Genomic DNA, 23,197 nt, shown 5'->3' on the forward strand with positions numbered 1-23,197 from the left:
TCTATCTATCTATCTATCTATCTATCATCTATCTATCTATCTATCTATCTATCTATCTATCTATCTATCTATCTATCTGTCATCTATCTATCTCTATCTATCTATCTATCTATCTATCATCTATCTATCTATCTATCTATCTATCATCTATCTATCTATCTATCTATCTATCTATCTCTATCTATCTATCTATCTATCTATCATCTATCTATCATCTATCTATCTATCTATCTGTCATCTATCTATCTCTATCTATCTATCTATCTATCATCTATCTATCATCTATCTATCTATCTATCTATCTATCTATCTCTATCTATCTATCTATCTATCTATCATCTATCTATCTATCTATCTATCTATCTATCTATCTATCTATCTATCTATCTATCTCTATCTATCTATCTATCTATCTATCTATCTATCTATCTATCTATCTATCTATCTATCTATCTTTCTATCTCTCTATCTCTATCTATCTATTATCTATCTAACACCAACTGTACTGTTGGCTTTATTCACCTAGCTGTATTCCGCATGCAACACAAGAATTTTAATGTGTTTTGTAACAGGTATATTATTGTAAGGATCTACTACTGGAAAAGTTAAACACAGAAGATGCCTGAAAAATAAATAACTTTATTTATTTATTTTTATTCTTAGCATCTAGATAACTAAAGTACAAATGGGACTGACTGCCTTTATGTGTTGCTCATTATGGAAACCACACCAGTCTTTAGGTCGTAATCGTATTCATTACAGTTTCCCATACATAGCATTTGGCAGACATGAACCCCATCTGCGAGCTTCAGCATGTCTGTTTCTTTGTGTGTGCATGTCCATCTGTGTGTGCAGATATTGATATCAGAGCACACAAACGTGTGAGCTTCTGTATGTGCACACAAGACTTGTGCCTTTACATATTTGCAGATGTGCATGTTTGTGAATGTGACCACATGCAGATTTGTGCCTGCATGTACACATGATGGTAGAATGTGGTTATAGGGGTGAAGGGGGGTTGTATTCATTGCTACTTGTTATTCATGAAGTCGGCTGCTGCAGTGTGCAGCAGAGTGCAGCAGTGTGAGGGAGATTCCCAGTGGAGCCTCTCTGGTCACACAGCTTGTCTGGAACTCCATCAGATGATCACAGCTGAAATGAAAACACCTCAACACTGAGCATTTAGCAGCTTTGCTTTTAATTTTTAATGCTACAATACGCCATACATGTAGAGGTAGCAGTAAATTAAGGTCATAAGCGTACGTATAATATTTGAAACACATCAAATTAGTTACAAAAAAAGAGGTTTACTATCCTTGCAGCCTAAAAATCATGTTCAGCAATATAATCTTAACCATCATTTTTAAAAGGTCTGATATATAATTAAGAAACCTTACATTCAATTTCTCAGTTGTTGCTAGACTGACAGAGGAAACCAAGTTGCTTAGCCATTCAGCAGTGCCAACATGTTCGAGTATGCGTTGCATGCAAGCACTCTCGGTCTTAGCCTTGCTCTGTTGCTTTCATAGTTGTATTGCTCAAATTGCTACGGCTGAATATGAGTCACTCTACTATAAAATGTAATATTCAGAGATAATTTGTGGTGCCATTTTTGCAAGTTTTGTGGCTACAGGTTGTGATACCAGTCAAGGTGGGTAGTAAAAAAAAAAAAGTTGCAATAGCTTGCAGTTCCTCTATGCCACATACTGAAACTTCACCAAATTTCCCCCTGAGGTTAATAAAGTATTTCTGATTCTGATTAAGTATGTGGCACAAAAGAATAACAGATTTAGTGGCTTTGCCGAGATGCTTGTACATGCTTGTGTCACACTAAAACTTACTTGAACAAATAGAGACATCATTGAAATTGTGCAAACAATCACTTTTAAAGTTTTCCAATTAAAAGTGAATGCTGTTTTTCATTTTTTCATTTTTCAGGTGTAAATTTTCCTCTCACACATCTTACAAATTTGACCACCAGGTCATCTTGGGACTGAGTGTTTATTCACTACAAAAAGCAAGTAAAGTGACTGAACAGATGTTAGCTGGCAAAGCACCAACTATTCACTCAAGTGAATTTGTGCAGACATGTTTTATTGCCTCAGCACGCACTCACAGGGTGAATTAACTGTGTTTGTGTGTTTTCATTGTCCTTATATTTAACTATGCTGCCAATATTCTCTTTTGTGTTCAACCTGAATAGAGGACAGAGCCTTTAGGGTGACCTGAGCAGGCCCTGGATATAAGTCCAGTTTAAACCTCAAGTTTTCTTTTCATTCAACTCTGTTGTGAGGCAAACAATAAACAACATTTTATAGCAGCGTTCACAGGAGGTGTGAGATGCTTTTGAACTTCAAATAGAATGTAATATCTGCTTTCTTTTGACATCACTTCATCTGTTCAAAAAACAATATTCAATATATCAGCATGATAAGAGATATTTATTGTGCTTCATGCTTTTACTGTTAAAAGTTTCATTTTCTGATTCAACCACTGATGTATTTTTTTCTTTAACTTGTTCCTCTTTTCCTATTTTATTTCCTCTCTGCTTTTTTCTCCTATTGTCTTCAGTTTTGTTTCTTCAGCATCTTTACTCTTTTCCATCAGTGTTTCTATGCTCATTTTCTCCTGCTATTCCTACTCCATCCATCTCTTTCTTTCTTTCGTTCTTTCTTTTGTTCTTTCTCTCCCTCTCTTTTATTCCACCCTGGAGGTCGCTCCAGGCAAATTGCTTTCTACATGCTACACCCACAAACTTCTATACTGTCCTTAAGATCCCTACACTCTGTGCACACGCGCACACACACACACACACACACACACACACACACACACACACACACACACACACACACACACACACACACACACACGCACGCACACACACACACACACACACACACACACACGTGCACACACACACACACACACACACACACACACCTAAGCATACAAAAGCACACAAGCATGCAATCCTCCATGGAGCCACATTCGCACAAACACACACATAAACCTTCCCTCTCTTGTGCTCCTTCAGTTCCTCTGCCTCATTCTCTCCTTGACTGACTCTCTCTCAGCTCTGCTCCTTTACAGCCCAGCAGGCCAGTGGAACACAGTACACACTATAAATCCAACCTGAAAGAAAGAGACAAGACATGTCGGCTGTATTCTACATGATATGTTCACATAAAACAGACAGATTAACTACTGTTGTGTACAAATAAAGCCATTATAATGAATGAAAAGATTTCATTTGACTATTATATGAAAATCAACTAACAGATGAGGAACTTGAGCTGTTTAACCAAAACATGCATGTAGTCACTGAGATTTGCAACAGACATTTGCATTATGTAAACAGATTCGCAACAACACCAAATAAAATTGAAAAAAATAAATAAGCAGATTTTTAGCTCTTGGCTCTCTTAGTTGGCAAACCAATAAATGCTTGCAATTATGCAGATTGTGCACTGATGATATTTGATTATTGCCAGATCTGTAAGAAAGTTTCAATTATGTTATTTGCACAAGGTGGTCCAACTTTGTTGACTATTGCATATGTGACTTACTGTGTACACATGACAATGAAGCAAAGATATACTGTTTGATATTGTGTCATTATGCAGCTATGAGAAAATGAAGGTCCAACTAAAAGAGGTGAATAAAAAAAGAAAAGGTAAACCGGAATATCTACAGATTATTTAAATGTAATTGTCGGTTGGAGGTTTTGTTGTTGTTTCACTTTATGTGTCAGATGTAGGCCTATACCATTAGTCTATTTTACTCTATGGACCTGATAACTCTGACATGCCTGAGGTTAAGTGTACACTATGCTGCCATGGGTCTGCCATGCAGAATTATCCCTTATTGTGAGTTCTACCTGCCTTTTGTATTGTGCAAGAGCGTGTCTAATTGTTTTAAGTAGGAGCAGCAGCTCTAAAACTATAATTTATAGGCCTAATAATAATAATAATAATAACTATCATAATAATAATAATTATTATAATTATCATTATTACTATAATAGAAATAGTGCCGCAATAGAACTAAGAGCAAAATTCGTTTAAGTAAGAGATCCAGCAGTAGAACTTAATAACATAATAGTAATACTATTTAAAACAGTACCGACTATGAGGTTTAAATGAGCGGATGGACACAGCTGTGCTGCGGCCTGTGAATGCCTGAGGATCCATCCCGCGGAGGAACACCAGTATGGATGTCGGCTGTGATACGGCTCAGTGTTCCACCGTTCCTTCATGCTGAGAGAAAAGAGACTGACGCTCGCGCGGGTGGAGACTGCTACACATTTAAATCCCCCGGGTCGGTTTTCAGCATTTAACCACCTATAACTTTTCCTTTATTTTTTAATTTTCTTTTGTAGTGTTGGATTCTTCAGAGCTGTTTTAATGTCGTAAATGGCAGGTCTGTAAAGGGCGTCGTTATTGGGAAGTTTTTTCGAGGGGGGGGTTTTGACCAGCGCAGGGCCATGGCAGTCGAGGCTCGGCCGGAGCTGGTCGGTAAGCGGTTCCTCTGTGTCAGCGGGGACGAGCCGCCTGAAATCGGCGACACCGGTCGGTGGCCGTGGAGGTCCGGGGTCATACGAGCTGTAAACCATCTTGACAGCGACAATCCCGACTTGACGGTAAGGAACCCGCTGGTTGTGTCCTCCTCTCTGGTCTGTTACATGCAAAGCAAACGGTAAAAAAAAAAAAAAAAAATCTGTGGTTGGTGGCTAGCCAGCGAGGCAGTCTAACACACTGCCAAGCGGACCTTATTCTGTGGCTTCTGCCTAGTAATTTGGGCAATTTTGACTAATGAATACACCGCGCATATCCGGTGTTTCATCAATATATCTGTTATTGTTGCGTTCATAAGTTAGTGTAGTTATTTGAGCACTTATCAGGCAAGTTAATTAGAGGCAGACTACCAGCAGGGGGGTTTGGAAAGCAAACATCTATCGCTGGTGTTGACAAGAACATCGGTCTCCTTATTTAAAAACCAATCTGTATTTACTGCTGCTAACTCACACCCTTGTGGTTTCATGTAAGAGTGGGTTGTTTAAAAAAAAAAAAATGTAAACCACAGTCGTCTCCGTGTTCTACGTGTACGCTGTGTCTTCAAGTAATAAGGGTTTATAATTTAAAGACTTAATGGCAAATAATCAGTGTGTCACTGAGGAGCACCTGGAATCTGTTACTATGTTGTCCTCTGAGGGGGCTGCGTTTATAAAAGCATGTGTAGGAATGTGAGTCCCGAGCAGCTAAATGCTTTAATCTGCTGTATACTGCACATCAGCTGATGGAGGCGATGTTAGTTTGCTAGATTTACCCCGCGTTGTCGCTTTTAGGTTGAGATAATCCCAATTACTTCGTGCTTATTCCTCACAATCCTAGTTACTTGAGCGTGATGGTCGACCATAAAGCCTCTTCTGCCTGTATTTTTTTTTTTTTTCTGTTGCGGACGAGAGTAACCTCTCAGACTTGGATAAGGACGCAGGAATGCTGGGACTTGTAAAAACATAAAACCTGCTTGGCGTAACAATGGGCAGTTTGTCTTCGTGTAAAAAAAAATATATATTGTGTTGTCTTTTGAATACAACCCCATGTTGCATGTCATTTGTTGGGGCTTTAAGAAGCAGCATATTTCCTGCATTCAGTGTAATTATTGCATTAATACAGCCACTTAAGGCAGGCACGCAGGCAGACAGACAGACAGAGGTGGATAAAAATCTTGGCAATATATCGTCTGCATTTTCCCCTCCTTTAAAAAAAAAGAGCTATTCTCATAATGGGGTAACTTGCCAAAGGCAGCAAACAATGAAATATTTGCCCTGACAAGCCCTTAGCTGGCACACACACTGTCTGACTGTACAGTGTGCCTGCTCCCCGTTTTCTTTTGTTCACACTATCCTTCTATCTGTCTATGCAGATAACTGGCTGAACCCCAGCTCAGATCTGATGCTGTGACTTTGTGTACATACTATTTGTTATTTGATGAGGGCTATAGGTCATCATATAACAAATATCATCATCCTAGGGCCATTGGTGTCAGGGAAGGACATTATTTTTGTTTGGTTCAATTGAGATTCATTAGTAGCAGTTGTCTTTTGTATGTGTATATTAAAGGATACAGTTGGGCCAGAATACATGTAATGTTATTGATTTTTAATAACTTGATGATCATTACGTTCTGTCATCTCAGCTTTCTGTCACTCTGTATTTCACTCGAGCATTTACATCAAGTCGTTTGTATTCATCACAGAAATAGCGGGAACGCTGCAGTGTTGTTGCCACTTATTTTATTGCATGCTCTTTATCGCATGCACGTGTTTATATCACACACACAGCAAACATGTTCCCAGCTTCCTAATTCTCTGGTAGAATTGGTCCCCGTGTGTGATGTGATTTAGGCAGTGAGTAGTGTTCTGGTTTAATGCCATACAATAGGCCAAAGTCTCATTACTAAGGGGCTTAACTAGCTGAGTGAATACAGTGAAGTAGGATTGGAGATTAGATTAGAAGAAGTGTGTCAAGCCAAGCTGTCAGGCCTTTGTCAAGTGTCTGTGGTCAGGAAGGCCAGTAGTGTAAGAGTATACTGGGTTAGCAACGTCTCACTGAGGCTTAAGGGAGCATAGCTTTACATCAGAGTGGGTCAGTGATGCAATTTGATAAAGAATGACAATTAAATTGATACCAGTATCTATCTAAAACTACCAGCTTGTTAAGATGCAAATGTCTTTTTGGACTAAATCAAAAATCTTTTCCCATCACAAAGGTTCAAAGCTTTTAACAAGTGCAATTCTGTCTGGGGTACGCACAAATAACTAAGTAGCCAATTGACAGAGATGTAGATTAAGAAGTTACTGGATTCACATTTCATCACAGTCATTTTGTGATTCTGGCTTTCAAAAATTGAAGATTTATCGTCTATCATCTAAATTTAGAGTAAACTGGTTATTATTTTTTGGCTGTTTGATGGGCAGAACAAGCTGTTTGAAGATATCATGCAGTTTTTAACTCACAAACAGATCCCAGTGTCACTGAGTGCTGATAAACCTGACAATACCCTTTTGGGCTTGTTTTCTTAAACACATTTAAAATCAACATATTGTATTTCTCAACACTCCATAAATGATCTGACCAATTAGCCTGATTCTGATTTTGAGATACTGGCATTTGCTATTTTCTGATGCAGAGGTGTTTTAATATTTTCACCCGAAATAGTCACGTAGGACCAACTCGAGTGTTTTTGCTTGTTATGATTCCTTTTCTTGGACTATCTTCAAATGCTCGATATACCCTTCAACAGAATTATGCAAAAAACAATCTTCCACCGACAGATCAGAGCCGCCTACTCATTTGTGGCACATTTTACACTATAAAAACACAATATTGCATAAGATGGAAGTCTTACTTATACTGCGAAAAGAGTGATTGCTGTTATTGTGTTGAATGGATTCAAAGAAGGTTATTAGACAAGACCATATACCCTGCATGGTCTGTTTCTGTAGCGTTAAAATTAAATATTGTTGTTCAGAGTCATGGTATAATAACAGTCACAACTGTAGGATTTATTTAATACTGATTTATATTATCTGGTCTGCTCAGCTTTATTGTCTTACCCTCATTGTGCAAAGAACTCATTACTAATAATAATATGATATCACGTGTTTGGTGTGATGAATGGTGAGTGTAAGTCCTTGTATTTGTTGCCATATTTTGATTCTGCATATTAAAGTTATTAGATCAGTGGTGTGTTTACAGTTTTGAGTGTAGTCCAGTTTTGTTAACCGTATATCTACTGGTAAGTGAAATGTTGCAGCAGCCATGCACTTGGGGCCTTTGAGTGCTCTCTAATAAACCTGACAGTACTTTAGCTCAGCTTGGCTCTTAAAGAAGACATATACGTTTCTTTATTGGGGCTTGGCATAGGAATACATGAAGAACCTATGATGAAAACGGCATTAATGGCGTTGTAAATTCCTTTGCAGTGACCCAGTAGAGGTCTAAAACAAAAAAGAGAAAAACACATGACAGAGGAGCTCGACAGCAGAGCGATAGAAGTGGAGCTGAGGATCTATGCAGCAGAAAGTGAAATACAGAAACAACATTTTAACATCCCCCTGCAGACATTGAGCGTTTGGTGATACTTGATACGAGCTAAAAGTAAAAGCTCAGCATGTAGAAGCACATTAGGCATAAAACTGCCCCACTCATCTAGATTCCTAGTGAATGGGAAAAGCAGGGCAGCCAGGTCACTGCCTATAGGAGCCTTTGTTTTCCGTTACAGTCCACTGCATGTGTGTGTGTTTGTACAGTAGCAGTGCTGCTAGTTTGTTTTTAGGTCCGTGGCCCGAGGTTCATCTCTGTGTCACTAATCAGCAGAAAACGACAGGCCGTGACCGCGGAAGAACCTTCCACGCACAGAGTCCATGCATGGTTGTTGCAGAGCTGCAGTTCAGCCAGCTTGCAAACATTTCTGAGCTGTGTGTTTGGTTGTGAATAGCAGCATTGTTCAGAGTCTAAACACAAACCAGAGACACAGAGAATAAAGCTTTAGATATGTTTACATTTTAGATATGTGTTCGAGAATAGATGGTTACAAACTTTTACCAGTAAACTTAGGACAATGGTTGTTAATTGGTTTGTGGTTGTTAGTTTGCACTTCATAATAGTATCTTTAAAATATAACCAGTCTGCCAAAGTTGTATTCGCAAGTAATGGGCATAGGCATTTATTATTATTGAGAAAATGTTATGTCATTGAAATTAATGGATAAGTGATAATATTTACTTTGAAAAGAGGCTATATCCGTAAAAGTAAAGATAAGATAAGATATTTTGTACAATAGTGATTGATGTCTTAGTCCTCTGGCACCGTGTTCAGCATATAATAATGCTCACATTCATCCTGTACAGTCAGCCCTTACAAAGTCTTATTTACGGATTTAGTGTTATAATTGACGGAGTGACTTCATGTACAGGAAGGTTTTATACTCACTGAGTAACCTTGAGGCTTGTTTTAATGTGTATGAGTTATTCGATTGTTCACAGTACAGTTTTTGCTCCTCTCCACGGGTAACACGATAGCTCCTCTTCCTCTCATGTTGTGGCATGTTGTCGTTTTGGCATTTAACAGTGGCTGTAATTTCAGCACAATCAAGGACTTAAAAGTAGAGTGGTGCCATAATGAGTCTTTATTTACCTAGATAGTATTTGCACAGTAAGCTGCAGCACTGCTATGTGTCATCCAGGTTATGTGGTGTTTGGGCAGCGCAGTAACTGGATACATAGAGTGTTAGCGGTTTGTTTTCTGGTGCCTAAGGAAACAAAATGTAATCTGAAGCCAGGATGGGCTGGCTGGATGTACCCTTCCCCCACCTCTCTCAAAATACACACACACACATGCACACGCACACAGCGCACTAAAGCTCCTCTACATCACATTGCTTCATACGGCAGCTATAAAGTCTCCTTTAGGCTCGGAGGCTGGAAGATAACCCTGGGAATACATTAGGCTCTAGGTCTTAACAGCTGCTATGGTTCATGCAGAACTGTTTCAGAACTGAATGCTGCACTATGCACCACTTCTATCGTTACTATTCTGTCATGTAATTAGTGCTCTAGAGGCATATAGTGCCAGAAATACACCATGCCTTTTGGGAAAACTGAAAACAAAACAAACATGTAATATAATACAACGCACATTTACACACTGCCAAGATATCAAACTGCCTACCAACCCAATCTCAGTTCTAGACAGGTTTTGGTTCCTGTTAGTCTTGCAACATGCAATGCACAGTGTTATCGCATCTCTGAACAGAAAAGATATCATATTGACCTCACTATCACTGACTGCATCAGCAGCTGACTATTTAAAGTGTTGGTTACTCTCTCGATCAATCAATAAGTTCTTGGATATCTGAAAATTGTGAAAAGATGCTGAGCTCATACTTTATGGTAGATTTGACCACAGAGTTTAAATAAGATGTCACAGAGAAGAGAATAAAACAGGTCATATTAACATTAAACAACATTGAATTAGACAACATACATTTATTACATTAATATAATTTGTTAATATAACAAAATATATTTGAAGTGTAATCCACAGCCTCTCATGGTGCAAGGTTTAATTGCAGTGATGTGTGTAATGATCTTAGCATACCGCTGATATTCAGCACTGAGACAGTCAGACATTTGATGTGCTTACGATGCTGAATTGTACGTAGTTGTTCTCAAAAGTAAAGTGGGAGTCATCTCAGTAAAACACTGAGTGAGAGAGCAGCCCAGACAGACTGTGACTGTGAGTGTGTCCTGAATATGGAATGAGTGAACCTCAGTCTGTCTGCAGTTATCTCTATCACACCATCACAAGCTGGGCTCAGACTACAGGAGTTTACAGGAGATTTATACTCGATTCATCCCTCCCCACAAGTGGAAGAGAATTCTGGTCTGGGATTGATGTTTTTCCCACATCGTCTGGTAATATGAGGGCTTTATGGAGACGGTCTTAAACCTCCAGAACGGCTTGCAGCCACATGAGCCAATACTTGACAATTTCTAACAAGTTTGATAATAAGGATTTATAATCTGGATTATTACTGAGCTGGAGAGAGTCGTGTACAAGGGGACAGAACTGCTGACAGGGTTGCCATGCGAAATAAAAACATATTTTAGCCTGTGAATCCTCAGTTAGCTAGCTTATACTGTAAATACTAGATATTAACCCTGACCTAAAAAATCTCAACTCCAGTTCTTGCTGAAAAGCTGGACTGCATTGACCCTGTCTCCCCAACTTTTCTGAGACCCATCTCCCTGGAAAGCATTATCACAGCAGGTTATTGCAACATGTCAGTCTGAGGTTTGTTTACATATGCTTTCCTTTTAGATCAGTGGAGAGCACGTGAGGTGGTATATCGCTTCCTGTGACAAACACATACATCTTAATCATATCCTGTGGTGAGGGATGTCCTATAATTCTTGAAATTAAACAGAAGTACAGTTTCTCCTACTGTGCGTGATGTAATCTGATTTAAAAATGATAATTAAACTCCTGTAGGAAACTCCTCCTCCTTTGTTGATTTTACAAAAAGGAACTAATAAAACAGCATCATCTATAGGTTTAAAGCCTACTGTTAAGACATCTTGATTTAAACTAGCATTTTAAGTCTTAACTCCACACATAGTTTACATTTCTTCCCTATTTGGATGGAAAAGCCTCTGACAGAGACTTGAGCCTACAACGGCACACTAATAACTATACCCTGAAACCCCAGGATGACTCGACTAGGGTTCAACACAGTGTGTGTTTCTATAAATGTCAATTGCTGAGCTGCACTTATGTCACTCCGAGCGGTATCTTGGAGCCAGAAGTGCATTGTATATTTTTGAACACTGCTGTCAGTGAATACTGGCCTGGCCCTCAAACTGGACTGTTTTACCAAAGAATGTGAAGGAGGCTATTTTGGTGTAGCTGGTAATGAGTAGGTTGTGTGAGTTTTCTCCCAAATGGATCGAGCTACTGTGGCTCATGTTTTTTAGTTTCGTTTGAGTAAAGGGGTACTGCTGTTTGTTTTCTGATCCTATCTAGAGCAGGAATACATGCTGTCCCCCCCCCCCCCCACCCACCCATCACCTCCCATCCCTCAGGTGAATCTTTAATTGCTACCTGTCCCTCCTTGTGGTAAAAAGCTGGGAATTTTGCCTCACCTGTCTGTGTGACGTGTCTTGTCTGCTGTCCTCACTGACACCAGTTGACCTTGTCTTTGATTAACAAGAATGATGCATTACTCTTTAAAATAATCAGATTAAGAGATATTAAATATTTTTGATTTCATTTATTGAAGCTTGTTTCTTCACACCCGTCTATATTGTAGTGATCATTTTCTTTGCGCTGCACAACCTGGAGATTTCTTTTGAATTCCGTTACATATGTTTAAAAAAATGCTATTATTCAAAAGCTACACTGAACATACAAATCTCACCTACGATCATTCAACACTGTCGCTGCTCTCCTTTATTAAACATATTATAAACAGAGTGTTCATGGTTGTCCCCTAGAACTATGAAGAGCCTACTGCTTTAAGTAACATGTAAACAGATTCAAAGTTTGTCACATTTATGCTTCTTTTCAGTTTGCTCTTGTTTCATTTGCTCTTTAAATGAATCTTGACATCAAGTCTTTGCAGCACTCAGAATGTCTGAAGCACACAGGCATATTCAGCCTTGCCTTGTGCTGTTGGTGCATGACTCACTGGCTGCCTTTCTGATATTACAGACAGAAAGAGAGAGAGAGAAGGGAGGAAAGAGAGAGAGAAAATGAAGGAGAGTTGGGCAGTTGAAGGGAGCAGAGTGAGAGAGATTTTTCTGAGAGCTGAAGTGAAAGAGAGTGAATGTTATTTGAAAAATGAGAAGACGGAGGGAGAGAGCAAGAGCTGTGTACTCTCATTAGTCGTTTGGTTTTCCAGCCAGCACGGCTCTCTGGCAGAAAGAGAGAGAGAGAGAGCGAGAGAGAGAGAGAGAGAGCGAGAGCAGAGGAGGAGGGAAAGAGAACGAGAGAGAGAGAGAGAGAGAAAATGGGAATGTGAGAGAGAGAGAGAGAGAGAGAGAGGGGTTTCTTTCTCCTCTGTCTGGCCTCTCTCCCATAGCAACAGCGGCTTAGCCACGTGAACGCCAGTTCCTTTGAGTTCACCCACTGCACAGAACTTAACTCTTTCAGCACCAGATTAGAGCAGCATTCAGAATAGAAGAGAGCTGCAGATAGGTTCAACGCACAGAGAGGAAGAGGAATCATCTGATGGCTTAACTGAGCTTAACTAGAATACTTAAATATCAACATTAGAACAGAATACAGTTCACGTTGGTACAGTTCATGTAGGTAGAAAGGGCCTGGGCGATATGAATATAATGTTATTACGATAACATTTTTCACATCAGTCGATAAGGATAATTATCACAATAAATGTCAAATCATTATTTCTTTATTATTTATTGTCAGACCATGATGAACAATACTTGAACAGAGGAAGATTTCACAATCATAAGCGGTGCTGCTGCTGGGGAGTATACTGGTCTGATACTTGCTGAGGGTCCAGCACTTGTTTGTGATGTTTCGTCATTTCTTTTCCTTTTAACGGGTGATATTGTTTCAAACAGTGGAAAAGGTTTGTGGGGTTGGCCGTTTTATCTGCCCGTTTTTTTGTCAGACTGTAAATATCCAAATTAACTCTAAACTCCAAAGTTGAGCGACCTTTCATGTCGACAAAATTTTCTCCCTTCTTTGAGACGGTAGGCTCAGCGTTTTCTTCAGTGTCGCTATTCAGCTGTGTTTCCATTCCGGTCTGTAAGCCCTCCTACCCATATCCCTGAGGCATAATTGGCTGTTCGTCGTCTTTTTCTTCTTCTCTTTAATTTCAGGTGGCAACTACCGTTTAAGGCGCATTATACACCCCCCTTTTCCCAGTGTTTGGTTTGTGTAATTACAGGTTTCATTTATCAAACTTTTATTGAACACTTGTCATATTTATATTGAGAAAAATTAAATTGCGATAATTATCATTATCATTTTATTGCCCAGGCCCAGGGTAGAATAGAATGATCACACATAACATGTTATGTTACAGGCTTCTGTTGTAATTCATTTCTAACTACAGTTTTGTAGATTTGTTTACAAAATGTGCGGATGTTGAGCACAAAGGCTGGCTAGACAACGCTTTATCTTTAAATCAAAGTCAGTGATTCTTCAGTCAATGTCTGTTGTTTAGAAATATCACGACAGGGCAGTAGGTCAGTCTGGTTAATGTTGGTTGTGAAACAATGAACTGTCTGTTTTTAAATATCTACAGTTGAAAACGGCAACACAAATAATCATGTTTGCTGATTTAGCTACATCAACTGCATGGTTATCTCTGCCTCTGTCAATAACAGAGCGGAGAAGAAATTGTCAGAAGAATTAAAGAGCTATTTCAAGAATGGAATTGACTGAGAACAGTGAAATGAATCTGCTGTTTGCTGTAAAATGAAACAGTAGAATAATTGTTGATTTAAGCTAGTGTGGGACAAAATTGGTTTCTGTGGGTTTCCTGACTCTACTGCTCAACTTCTCTCTGGCAATGAACCACAAACAGTCAAGCAACTCAGATTTTTGCGTTTCAATTCCAGAAAGCTAATGAGGGTTTGAAATCAAAGAACATACCTAGTACCCATAATCAGTAACACAAAATGGTTGTTTGTTTGCAATTGAAATATTTAGTGCAACTGTGATCCCAAAAATGCACTGTACCCTGATGAAGTGTAATGTACAAAGTATGGATGAATAGCCTAAAACTATGCTAGATGAGAGAATCTCCATCAACATTTCATTGCTGAGCTGTGCAGGAAAGTGAAAGACTCCGTTTCTCTTTGTTCAACAGCGAGCTAACTCTTTCCAGATGCACTTGAATTAACTCTCCTCACCGCTCATCCCCTCTCCTCTTCACACGCATTCACTGACCTTAATGTAACCTGAACAGTTTTCAGAATTGTTTGAGTACCGAATGTGAATGTATTATGCATGATGCATGAAAGCATTATAAGAATCGCAAATGAAAACATTTTAGAAAATCGGTACCTTTAGTGTTTCTATTCACCACAAAGACATTCTACTACAATCATAATTTAGTAATTCTCATCTAATTGTATAGATTAAAACAAGCACAGGGAGTAAGAGGTCAACTGTGACCAAACAGTGAATATTGCTGTGTTTATTGGTGTTGAAAGCTCATATTGCTTCAGACCGGGTGTGAGTGGACTCGGTATTTGACGTGTCTCAGCCGGAATGTGAACCGCAATTTAACAAGTTAACTCTTGTTACCTGAGAGAGGAAAAAAAATTCCCTCGCAAAGAACTCATCCTCTCATTGTTAGTGATCCGTCTGTCAAATCTGACTTTCTGTGCATCTTTTTAACTCTGTGTTCTTCTTCAATGTACTTACTAGAAGTCCAGCAGCCAAAGATTATAATTACCAACAATATAAACTGAGAAAGCTTAGGTATAACATGCTTTGCTTTATGAATTACTTTAATGATGAATTACTCATCACTTCACTAATTTTCTGATGATTGAGTCTGAAGTTGATGTGTTAGTCCTTAATGGTAACAGACACCTCCACACTTCTCGTCTTCTCCTCTGTCAACATTGAGCCATGTGTATTTGTTAGCACCATGTCCCAAAGTATTGTCAATCAACTGGATCTCATCATATGGAGATGATTTGGGTGATAGTTGTCGATTAAAAACCTGTAAACACTCTTTAAAATGCTAAGCAGCTTATCTGACCACTCATTACTTATTTTTTCCCAGAAGGCTGGTTTAGAAAAAGATTGAACCCATAGACCTTTATGGAATTAATTTTTCAAAATGTTGAATATTTTATTGCTTTCGCCAAGCCTGACATTTAATTCACGACAACAATCAAATTTAATCACAATTAGACTGTATTCATTGTAGGAGAGGAGAATAATCCAGGCTTTATAGCTTAAGTATTTTTAGTTTATATCTCACAAGTAAATGTAAAACCATTATGGAACCTTTATTGGCATATTTGGCGGCTGTGGCTCAGTTGGTAGAGTCGTCGTCTCTCAACAGGAAGGTCGAGGGTTCGATCCCCAGCTCCTGAAGCAACATGGTCCTTGGGAAAGACAATTAACCCCAAGTTGCTCTCACTGCTTCGTCAGTGGCATATGCATGTGTATGAATGAGATTATTTACTTCTGATGGTCTCACTACATAGTAACCTCTACCATCTGTGTGTGAAGGTGTGACATGTGGTGTAAAAGCACTTTGAGTAGTCAGGAAAGCCATATACAAGCTCAAGTCCATTTACCACATGGATTGGATCTTTTTTGAAAATGTAGCACTCTGAATATAAGTTTGAACACAAAAATAAAATGTCTTGTTCTTTACAGATTTTTATATTAACTGATGTCTTTAGAAGACCACAGTTGGAACTTATCAACACAATCGATGCTTACAGATTGCCAGGCGGCGTATTAACACCTCTGTAACATCTCATCTGCAATGTGTAATACACGGAGGCGGATAGGTGGGGTGAAATCGTTTGGCCACTGATCCACCATCGGAGGTAGTAACAGAGGCGCAATTGGGAGTAAGATGGTGTTGATGGGACACCAATATTACCCTGTTGCAGATGTAATGTGTAACGATAGAGGTGTTATGATGGCAGGACTTCTTTGTGGCTCTGTTGCAGAATGGCATTGTGTAAATCTGGCTATGTTCACCACAGCATGAAGCCTTGTCTAGTCAGAAAATGGAATTTTTGACACTTGCTTTTATAATACGATGTCTGATGTTGCTTTTTCTTGCCACTGTAACTTTGCTAAATGTTGCAAAGTGCTGTGCTCATGATGGATTAACGTTGGATCTTTCTAATAAAGCAATGAGGAAGCTCTTTCACCTGCTTTTTGTAAAGTGTCTCGAGATGAATCAGACCTTTTCTTATCACATAATTTTATAAATTAACCTGTCTATAATTCAAGTACTTAATTGCTCTCACAATAATATTGCTATTGTGACATGTGTCATCATTCAGCATTGACATCTCCAAAGCTGCACATCTTGTCAAACAAGCAGCCAGGCAGCCATTCAGCCATGCTTCTCTCTCCCTCCTGTCAGTCTGTCCTGCAAAGTACCTCACCTCAGCTCTCCAATGTTTCCTCTGATTTCATTCATGCCAGAGAGTGAAGCCTTATGTGGACGCCAAATGTCCCACAAGTACTAACACACAGGGACTGGTTTGTCTAGTGTTGGAGAGAGACAGAGAATATAAGAGTCTCCAACATGACACACCTTAAACTAAAGTGTGCTGGGAATGTCTTTGAGCACTCACACACGCTCACATTATGCAACTCTATGCAGTGAGGCTGAAGTAGTGAAGTCCTGCAGTGTAATGAGGCTTGTGAATAGAGAGAGAAGCACTTTGTCGGCTTCATTTACATGCTGTGATTTCACATTGGGTGACTCTGACTCCTGCTTGAAAATGTCTGTCAGGAGAACGCAATTAAACAAGTTAAACTTCGGCTTGATTTTCTAAATTTGATTTAAATTACCCTGAATCAGTCTATTAATATTCAAGGAGGGAATTTAGTTGTTCGTTACAGCTCAAACTTTTCCACATGATGTTGTCTAGCTTACTTTATAATTCCTGGGTGGTTCAATTTTGGGTTTCCATCACCCCTGATTTCTATTTCATGACGAGATGTGAGTTGTACCAAAGCTGTCACTGAAAGAGTTAAAATGACAGAGTGCACTCTGAAATGAGCATGTGCTCCCGGTGTGTGAGTGTGTCTGGATGTTAGTGGATGTAGAGGTGTCTAAAGTCCAAAGTTTGCGTTGACATGCAGTGTTTCCCCTAGATTTATCTGTAATGGGAGGCCCAGGCCACCACCTTAAGATGGCTGAAAACTTGGTGAACTGAAGTTCTTGGATCTAGAATTATTTATGACGACTGAAATGAAGTACAAGGGAAATGTTTTCTTGGTCCAATTTCTTTCCTTCCCACATGGTCTCTATGTTGTAACCAGGAAAATATACTTTTCTAGTTTTGTAAATGTTTTGTGTCTTTTATAGTGACTATATGGGTTTGTTCTGCTATATATTGTGCACACAAAAACTTGATAAGTTTATGTAGGGAAACGAAGGCAGAATCAAAGTAAGAAGTTCTATCAATATGTGTGTTTTCATGCAGTCCATCTGAGTTTGTTGTCTCTGCAGGGCTGCACATGCTGGCCACTCAGACTTTAGTGCATTGCAGCTTTGACAGAGGCTGGCTAGCCAGAGATGTAACTTGAGATTGTTGGTTGGGAATCTAGGGCAAGGTTCCTTTTACACACGTGTCAATGTGTGTGTGTGCGCTTGCATGCATACTGTTGAAAGCATACAGTTGAAGTACAGGCGTGTGAGTTTTGAACAGGATTGTGTATGCAAACCCTGTGCGTGTGTTTGAGTGCAGAATCTTTCTTGGTTTTGTGAATGCTTGCTTTCTGTAGATGTTTGTGTGCCAGACAGTGGAGCAGATGATGGCAGGGAGGGGTGTTTTGCTGCTGGCTCCATTGATTGGTTCCATACAGACTGAAACTTGACCTTCACAGCAGATGTCTGTACGGCTGCCAAAGACATGCAGGCACACACAGACACACAAGACAGAGTGTATAACTCTACCTTATTATGTTGCTCTTATTTACAGTGTCTTTCACTCTGTATTCCTCTGTTTTCCTCTTTGACCATCTTGGGCTTTCCTAATCTCCAACATTATCACTGAGGATTATTATGTGACATTTCAAAGTTGATAAGCCTCTATCCAACACACATTTTACAGATCACTTGTGATCAGCTGGCAAAGGAAGATGAAGCGTGATGGGAAGTGTGCCGGTCTCTCCTGAGGGCCCCCTGGCTCTGTTGCTGCCAGTCTGGTCAGAAAAAAGGGTGCAGAGGCTTTCAAACATTCATGGAGACATTTTTCCTGCTCCCAACACTGCAGTCAGAGTTACATTAAGGCCAGTGGAGCACAGTGTGTCACCGTGCTGTAGTATTTCACAGCTCTCAGACAGCTTTCTCATGATGGAGAGAGAGATGGTTTTCAGATTGTATGCATACTTGCTCTTGGGGTTAAAAAATACAGAGCTGCAACGATTAATTTAAACGATTAACTCCATGGCCAACTCGTGGCTGAGTAATTGATCGGTTTAACATATTTGTAAAAAACAAAACAAAAACAGATTAAAATTCCTAGACTCCATTCTTCAATATCAATGTTTTCTGGTTTATTTCCTTCTCTGCAACAGCAGCATGAAGACTGATGATTGTAAGAACTTCAAATGTGGATATAACAAGGCATTTATTTTGAGGGTGTTCTGTTAGTGTCTGTAGTCCAAGTAGTACTAACCACTACAATGTATTCACGAGGATATCTGATATGAGCTTTTTGAGTACATTCTACAGGCTGCACCGGAAGCCCCCAAATATTGGCCTTCACCCCTTGAGGCTAAATCTCTGTCAGAATAAAGCCGATTATTTCAGAGATTACTACTGTAAATGCTTGCAGTACTACTGTCATTGCTTCAATTAAGGGACATAGCCAGGACTACTAAATCAAAAAGTACACATCCTGTCATTACAATCTTGTTATTTTTATGCTTGTTTTGTGCTTACAATAGTCAAACCTCTCAACAGAATACAGCTTAAAATTTCTGTGTACTCCTCAGGTCAGTAAATCCTCAAACTTCATGATTTGGTGTCCTGAGTTGAAGCAAAAGTTGTATGTCCAGTATGACTGATTACCTAAGAAGAGACAGTATGATATTAGCAGATATTGGTTTTTAATTCTAAGGCCAAAGAACCAGGACGACCCGGTTGTTCTTTCTAATCTGTTGCCCCCATTAAACCAGGCTGTGATTCAGTTGAAAACATGACAATGAAGACACAGAACTCGTACCCACACACTCCTCCCACCACAGTCTGCAGACTTATTTAGCCTCTCAATCTGCACTGTAGCCTTGACTAGTTTTCTGTTCTGGTGTATTTAATTGTGTCTGTTTTCAAAGGGAGAGACTGGAATTATGTCCAGGTCATTTGCATGAAATGTTTTAGAGAAGTATGTAAGAAGGATTAGAGAGAATAAGCAAATAAAATCACACAAAGAAGCCTTCACACTGATATCAGTGGTGATAAAACCAATAGGGGACACTGTTTGCATGCAATGTTCGACTTTGTTTGCGCTTTCCATCAACATTAAACCTAATCACCTACTTTCTTATCAGCTGTTTCAGTTTGGGTTTAGGCATGATTTGATATTGAGGAAAAAAGAGAGAAAGTTTTGCACACGGCTCAGCTCCCAAATTGACAATTTATTTAGACAGACTGGGCAACGTTTCCATCTACAAGATCTTCTTTAGACATTTCTTGTCCTGCACCTCTATGCTTTTGCCTTGATGTGCCCACACTAGTTATCTCTGACTCAATATTGTCAATGTTTATTTCTTAGTGGAGTGTAAGAGGCATGATATGATATTGCTTCTAATTTTGCAAAATAATAAATCACTTCCATGTTGTGCTACCTTCTTTCTAATGCACAACTCTTAAAAATAGCACAAGTTCTTCCAAAATAGATTACTTTAGTGGTAAAATGTGAACCTCTTTGCATTTGATTTTTCTTGTAAACATTGTTTGCAATGAATCTGAAATAAAGTCGTAATGGCTGATGATGCATTTTGGAGGGACAAGCTCTTCACCGTCTAGTTTCAAGCATTTGATTTTTCATTGCTTCTATTGTCTATTATCACAACTCTTCTATTCTGTGCTGCTGAGGGAAGTATTTGCAAAGGTTGCCATGGCTGCAGTGTGTGCTCAGCAGCATTGTTGGTGTTTTAGAAATGCTTGATTTGTTATGCTGCTGAGTTTTTTTTGAGCGACACATTGTGAATAATTGTAGTCAGTCAGCCATTTTCATTGAAATAGTTGTAAGTAAAAGTCTTGATTGAGGTCAATTTTGTATTTATCGGGCAGTGCAGCCCCAGGTTACGTAGAAGCATTCATTTAACAATAGAGTAGTTAGGTCAGTGACCTGCAGTTTGACTTAGCTGCTGCTTTGTAACCTGCTGAAGAGAAGAATGGAGCAGCATGAATCAGTGTTGACTTTTGCCTTTGTTATGTGAATGAGGATCCTGTACAGATGGATTTAGTGGGTGGAGAGAGCCAGAAGGAATACACACACACACACACACACACACACACACACACACACACACACACACACACACACACACACACACACACACACACACACACACACACACACACACACACACACACACACACACACAGGAGAGAAGGGATTTACCAGTGCAGTCTGTTATCTCCACATGATTCTGGGCAAAGTACACCGTCTGACTGCTGCTGCTGGGGAGGACCCATTACTGTTATCTATCTGTGTTTATTATATGCATGTGCGTACTCTGAATACTACAAATGCAGAAGTAATCTGTTAGTCGAGTGTAACCATTGAGGTTTTAAAAACTTAAGGGCTGGAGGTGGCCTACAGGTTCATTCAGTATTTAATACATGATATGTCAGTGTCAGAGCCATCAGAGAGATGGATCACCTACAGCCTGAATGAGCTTCTACTAGCAAAATGACCTCAATTATTACATAATGAAACTCTAATGGAAAGAGACAACATTTGTATTGTTCTTAAAAGTGGTATAACTTTGATTGTGGTATGATAATATGATTTTGATGTGAGTCTTAAATAAATTGTCCATTAGGATATAATTGCACGATGCAGTCAAAAAGTTAGAGCTCACATATCACATACAGTATGTGTTGTACAGAGGCCTGACGATACATTAAAATGTCACACCCCTTCCTGTTAATGGATGTATTATAAGGCCTAGATACTGAATCCAATGGTATTCAAAACACTTCTAATGTGCTCCCCTGATTACCAAAATCCTACATGTTATTGGACCGTTCATACTATCAGGGAAGTGGAAAAGAACACATTATTAATGATGATGATGATATTTGTAATAAGATAATAAGATGTTGGTAATATTGATGATGTTGCTGAGGATTATGTTGATGTTGATAGATTGTTCATGACGAGCTATGGATGTTGTTGATGCTGATAATGACTGCACTTATTGACATTGTTTACCTCTCAAGATCGTTACATGTGTCATACTTTTTTTCTATGTACATCGCTTTGGACAAAAGCATCAGTTAAATGAATTGGAGAATTTTAAAACATACTGGCGAGCAGTATGAAGTGATTTCCTAACGTGCACGTTGATCGGCATGGTTGCTCATTGCGGTAAATTTTCCCTTAAGTTTTACTGCTGCATTCACATATCGGCTCACCCTGAAATTTTACTAAGGAGCTGGCAGCAAAAATTTGAGGAAAGTCAGGGTGAAAAATTGGGCTCTTTACCTTTAGACATGCAGCTCACAAAATATATTACAGGGAACTTTCAGGAGTTTTGTGCACGTGTGAAAACACCATATATTTGATTTCAATTAGCTTATTTGGTTGCAGAGAATTTCTTACCTGCAATACCACAAGTAATTAGACTGTAGGCAACATCATATCCAGGTGTGATGTTCTATGGCTGCATGTTCAATGGCTAAATAAAGTGCTCCCATTCTGTGACTAATTGTTTGATAGAGAACAGCACGAGCGAAATAACAGCACAACATTCCCACATTGAATCGCGGGTGTAAAAGAGGCTTATGTGATTCTGCTGGTCAAAGTTGAATGAAAGTGAACTCTGACCTGCAAGTCAGCTGAGTATGCTGGGGACCTCACATGTTTGAATCTATCAATCATACAGGCAAGTTGACAGAACCTTGAGTGACTTGATCTTATATATTTCCGGACGAATTGTAAACAACCTTTTATAATAACATGGGTATAAACACATATGATTCAGGACTGTGAAGAAGATTAAAAAGAAATGTTTGTGAACAGGACCACTGAAGGGACGTCAGAATAAGTTCTTTTTTTTGTGGGACATGCATTAAAGCTGGGGTTTCACCCCAGGTGAACAACTCTAAAGACAGCTTTAGTCATCATACAATAAATAGATACACAAATGAAAATGATCAATTAGTATACAGTGATTTTGATCAATCAAATTAGGGCATATATGTGGCAATAACTTCCTGTTGAAAAGACTGCTTCGATTAGATGGTTGTTGTCCGTGTGTTCAGATGAGAACAGGCTCATGAAAGTGAATAATGTGCATGTGAGAATGTGCGTGAGTGCTCCATTTTAGAGTCGGCAGTCTGTGTATGTGTGCACCCGCTGCCTTTCGAGCCAGGAAACATGCAATTTGAAACGGTGGGATGGTGGAATTTCTAGCCCACATGCTGTAGCAGGAGATGGAGACACGTGAGCCGGTTGACCTCAAACCATCTCAGAGAGAGAGAGAGAGAGAGAGGAGGGGGGGTATTAAACAGAGGAAGAGAGGGGGCAGGAGAGACGAAGAGGCAGTGAAAAAAACAGTGGAAGACACCTTTTTAAAGGAGAGTGAGGGAGAGGGGGAAATATAATGTCAAGACAATAGAGTATTGGGAAAGGAAAAACACAAGGAGACCAAACCTGCAGGGATAGAAAAGAGGAAAAGCCTTTTTGTGTGATGTTGTG

The 23,197-nt window shown here is 39.3% G+C and overlaps 1 protein-coding gene across 1 annotated transcript in view; it reads left to right on the forward strand.

The window, feature by feature from the left end:
• The first annotated feature begins 4,257 nt into the window (after positions 1-4,257).
• The window catches only part of jmjd1cb (jumonji domain containing 1Cb), a 117,842-nt gene continuing 98,902 nt past the window's right edge, over positions 4,258-23,197 (forward strand). Inside the window, exon 1 of the mRNA XM_020640574.3 lies at positions 4,258-4,642. Within this exon, the coding sequence (XP_020496230.2) occupies positions 4,487-4,642 (156 nt within the window). The 5' untranslated portion in view covers positions 4,258-4,486. The remainder of the gene's footprint in view (positions 4,643-23,197) is intronic.

The sequence above is a fragment of the Labrus bergylta genome, chromosome 21, assembly GCF_963930695.1.
Source record: "Labrus bergylta chromosome 21, fLabBer1.1, whole genome shotgun sequence".
NCBI lineage: Eukaryota > Metazoa > Chordata > Actinopteri > Labriformes > Labridae > Labrus > Labrus bergylta.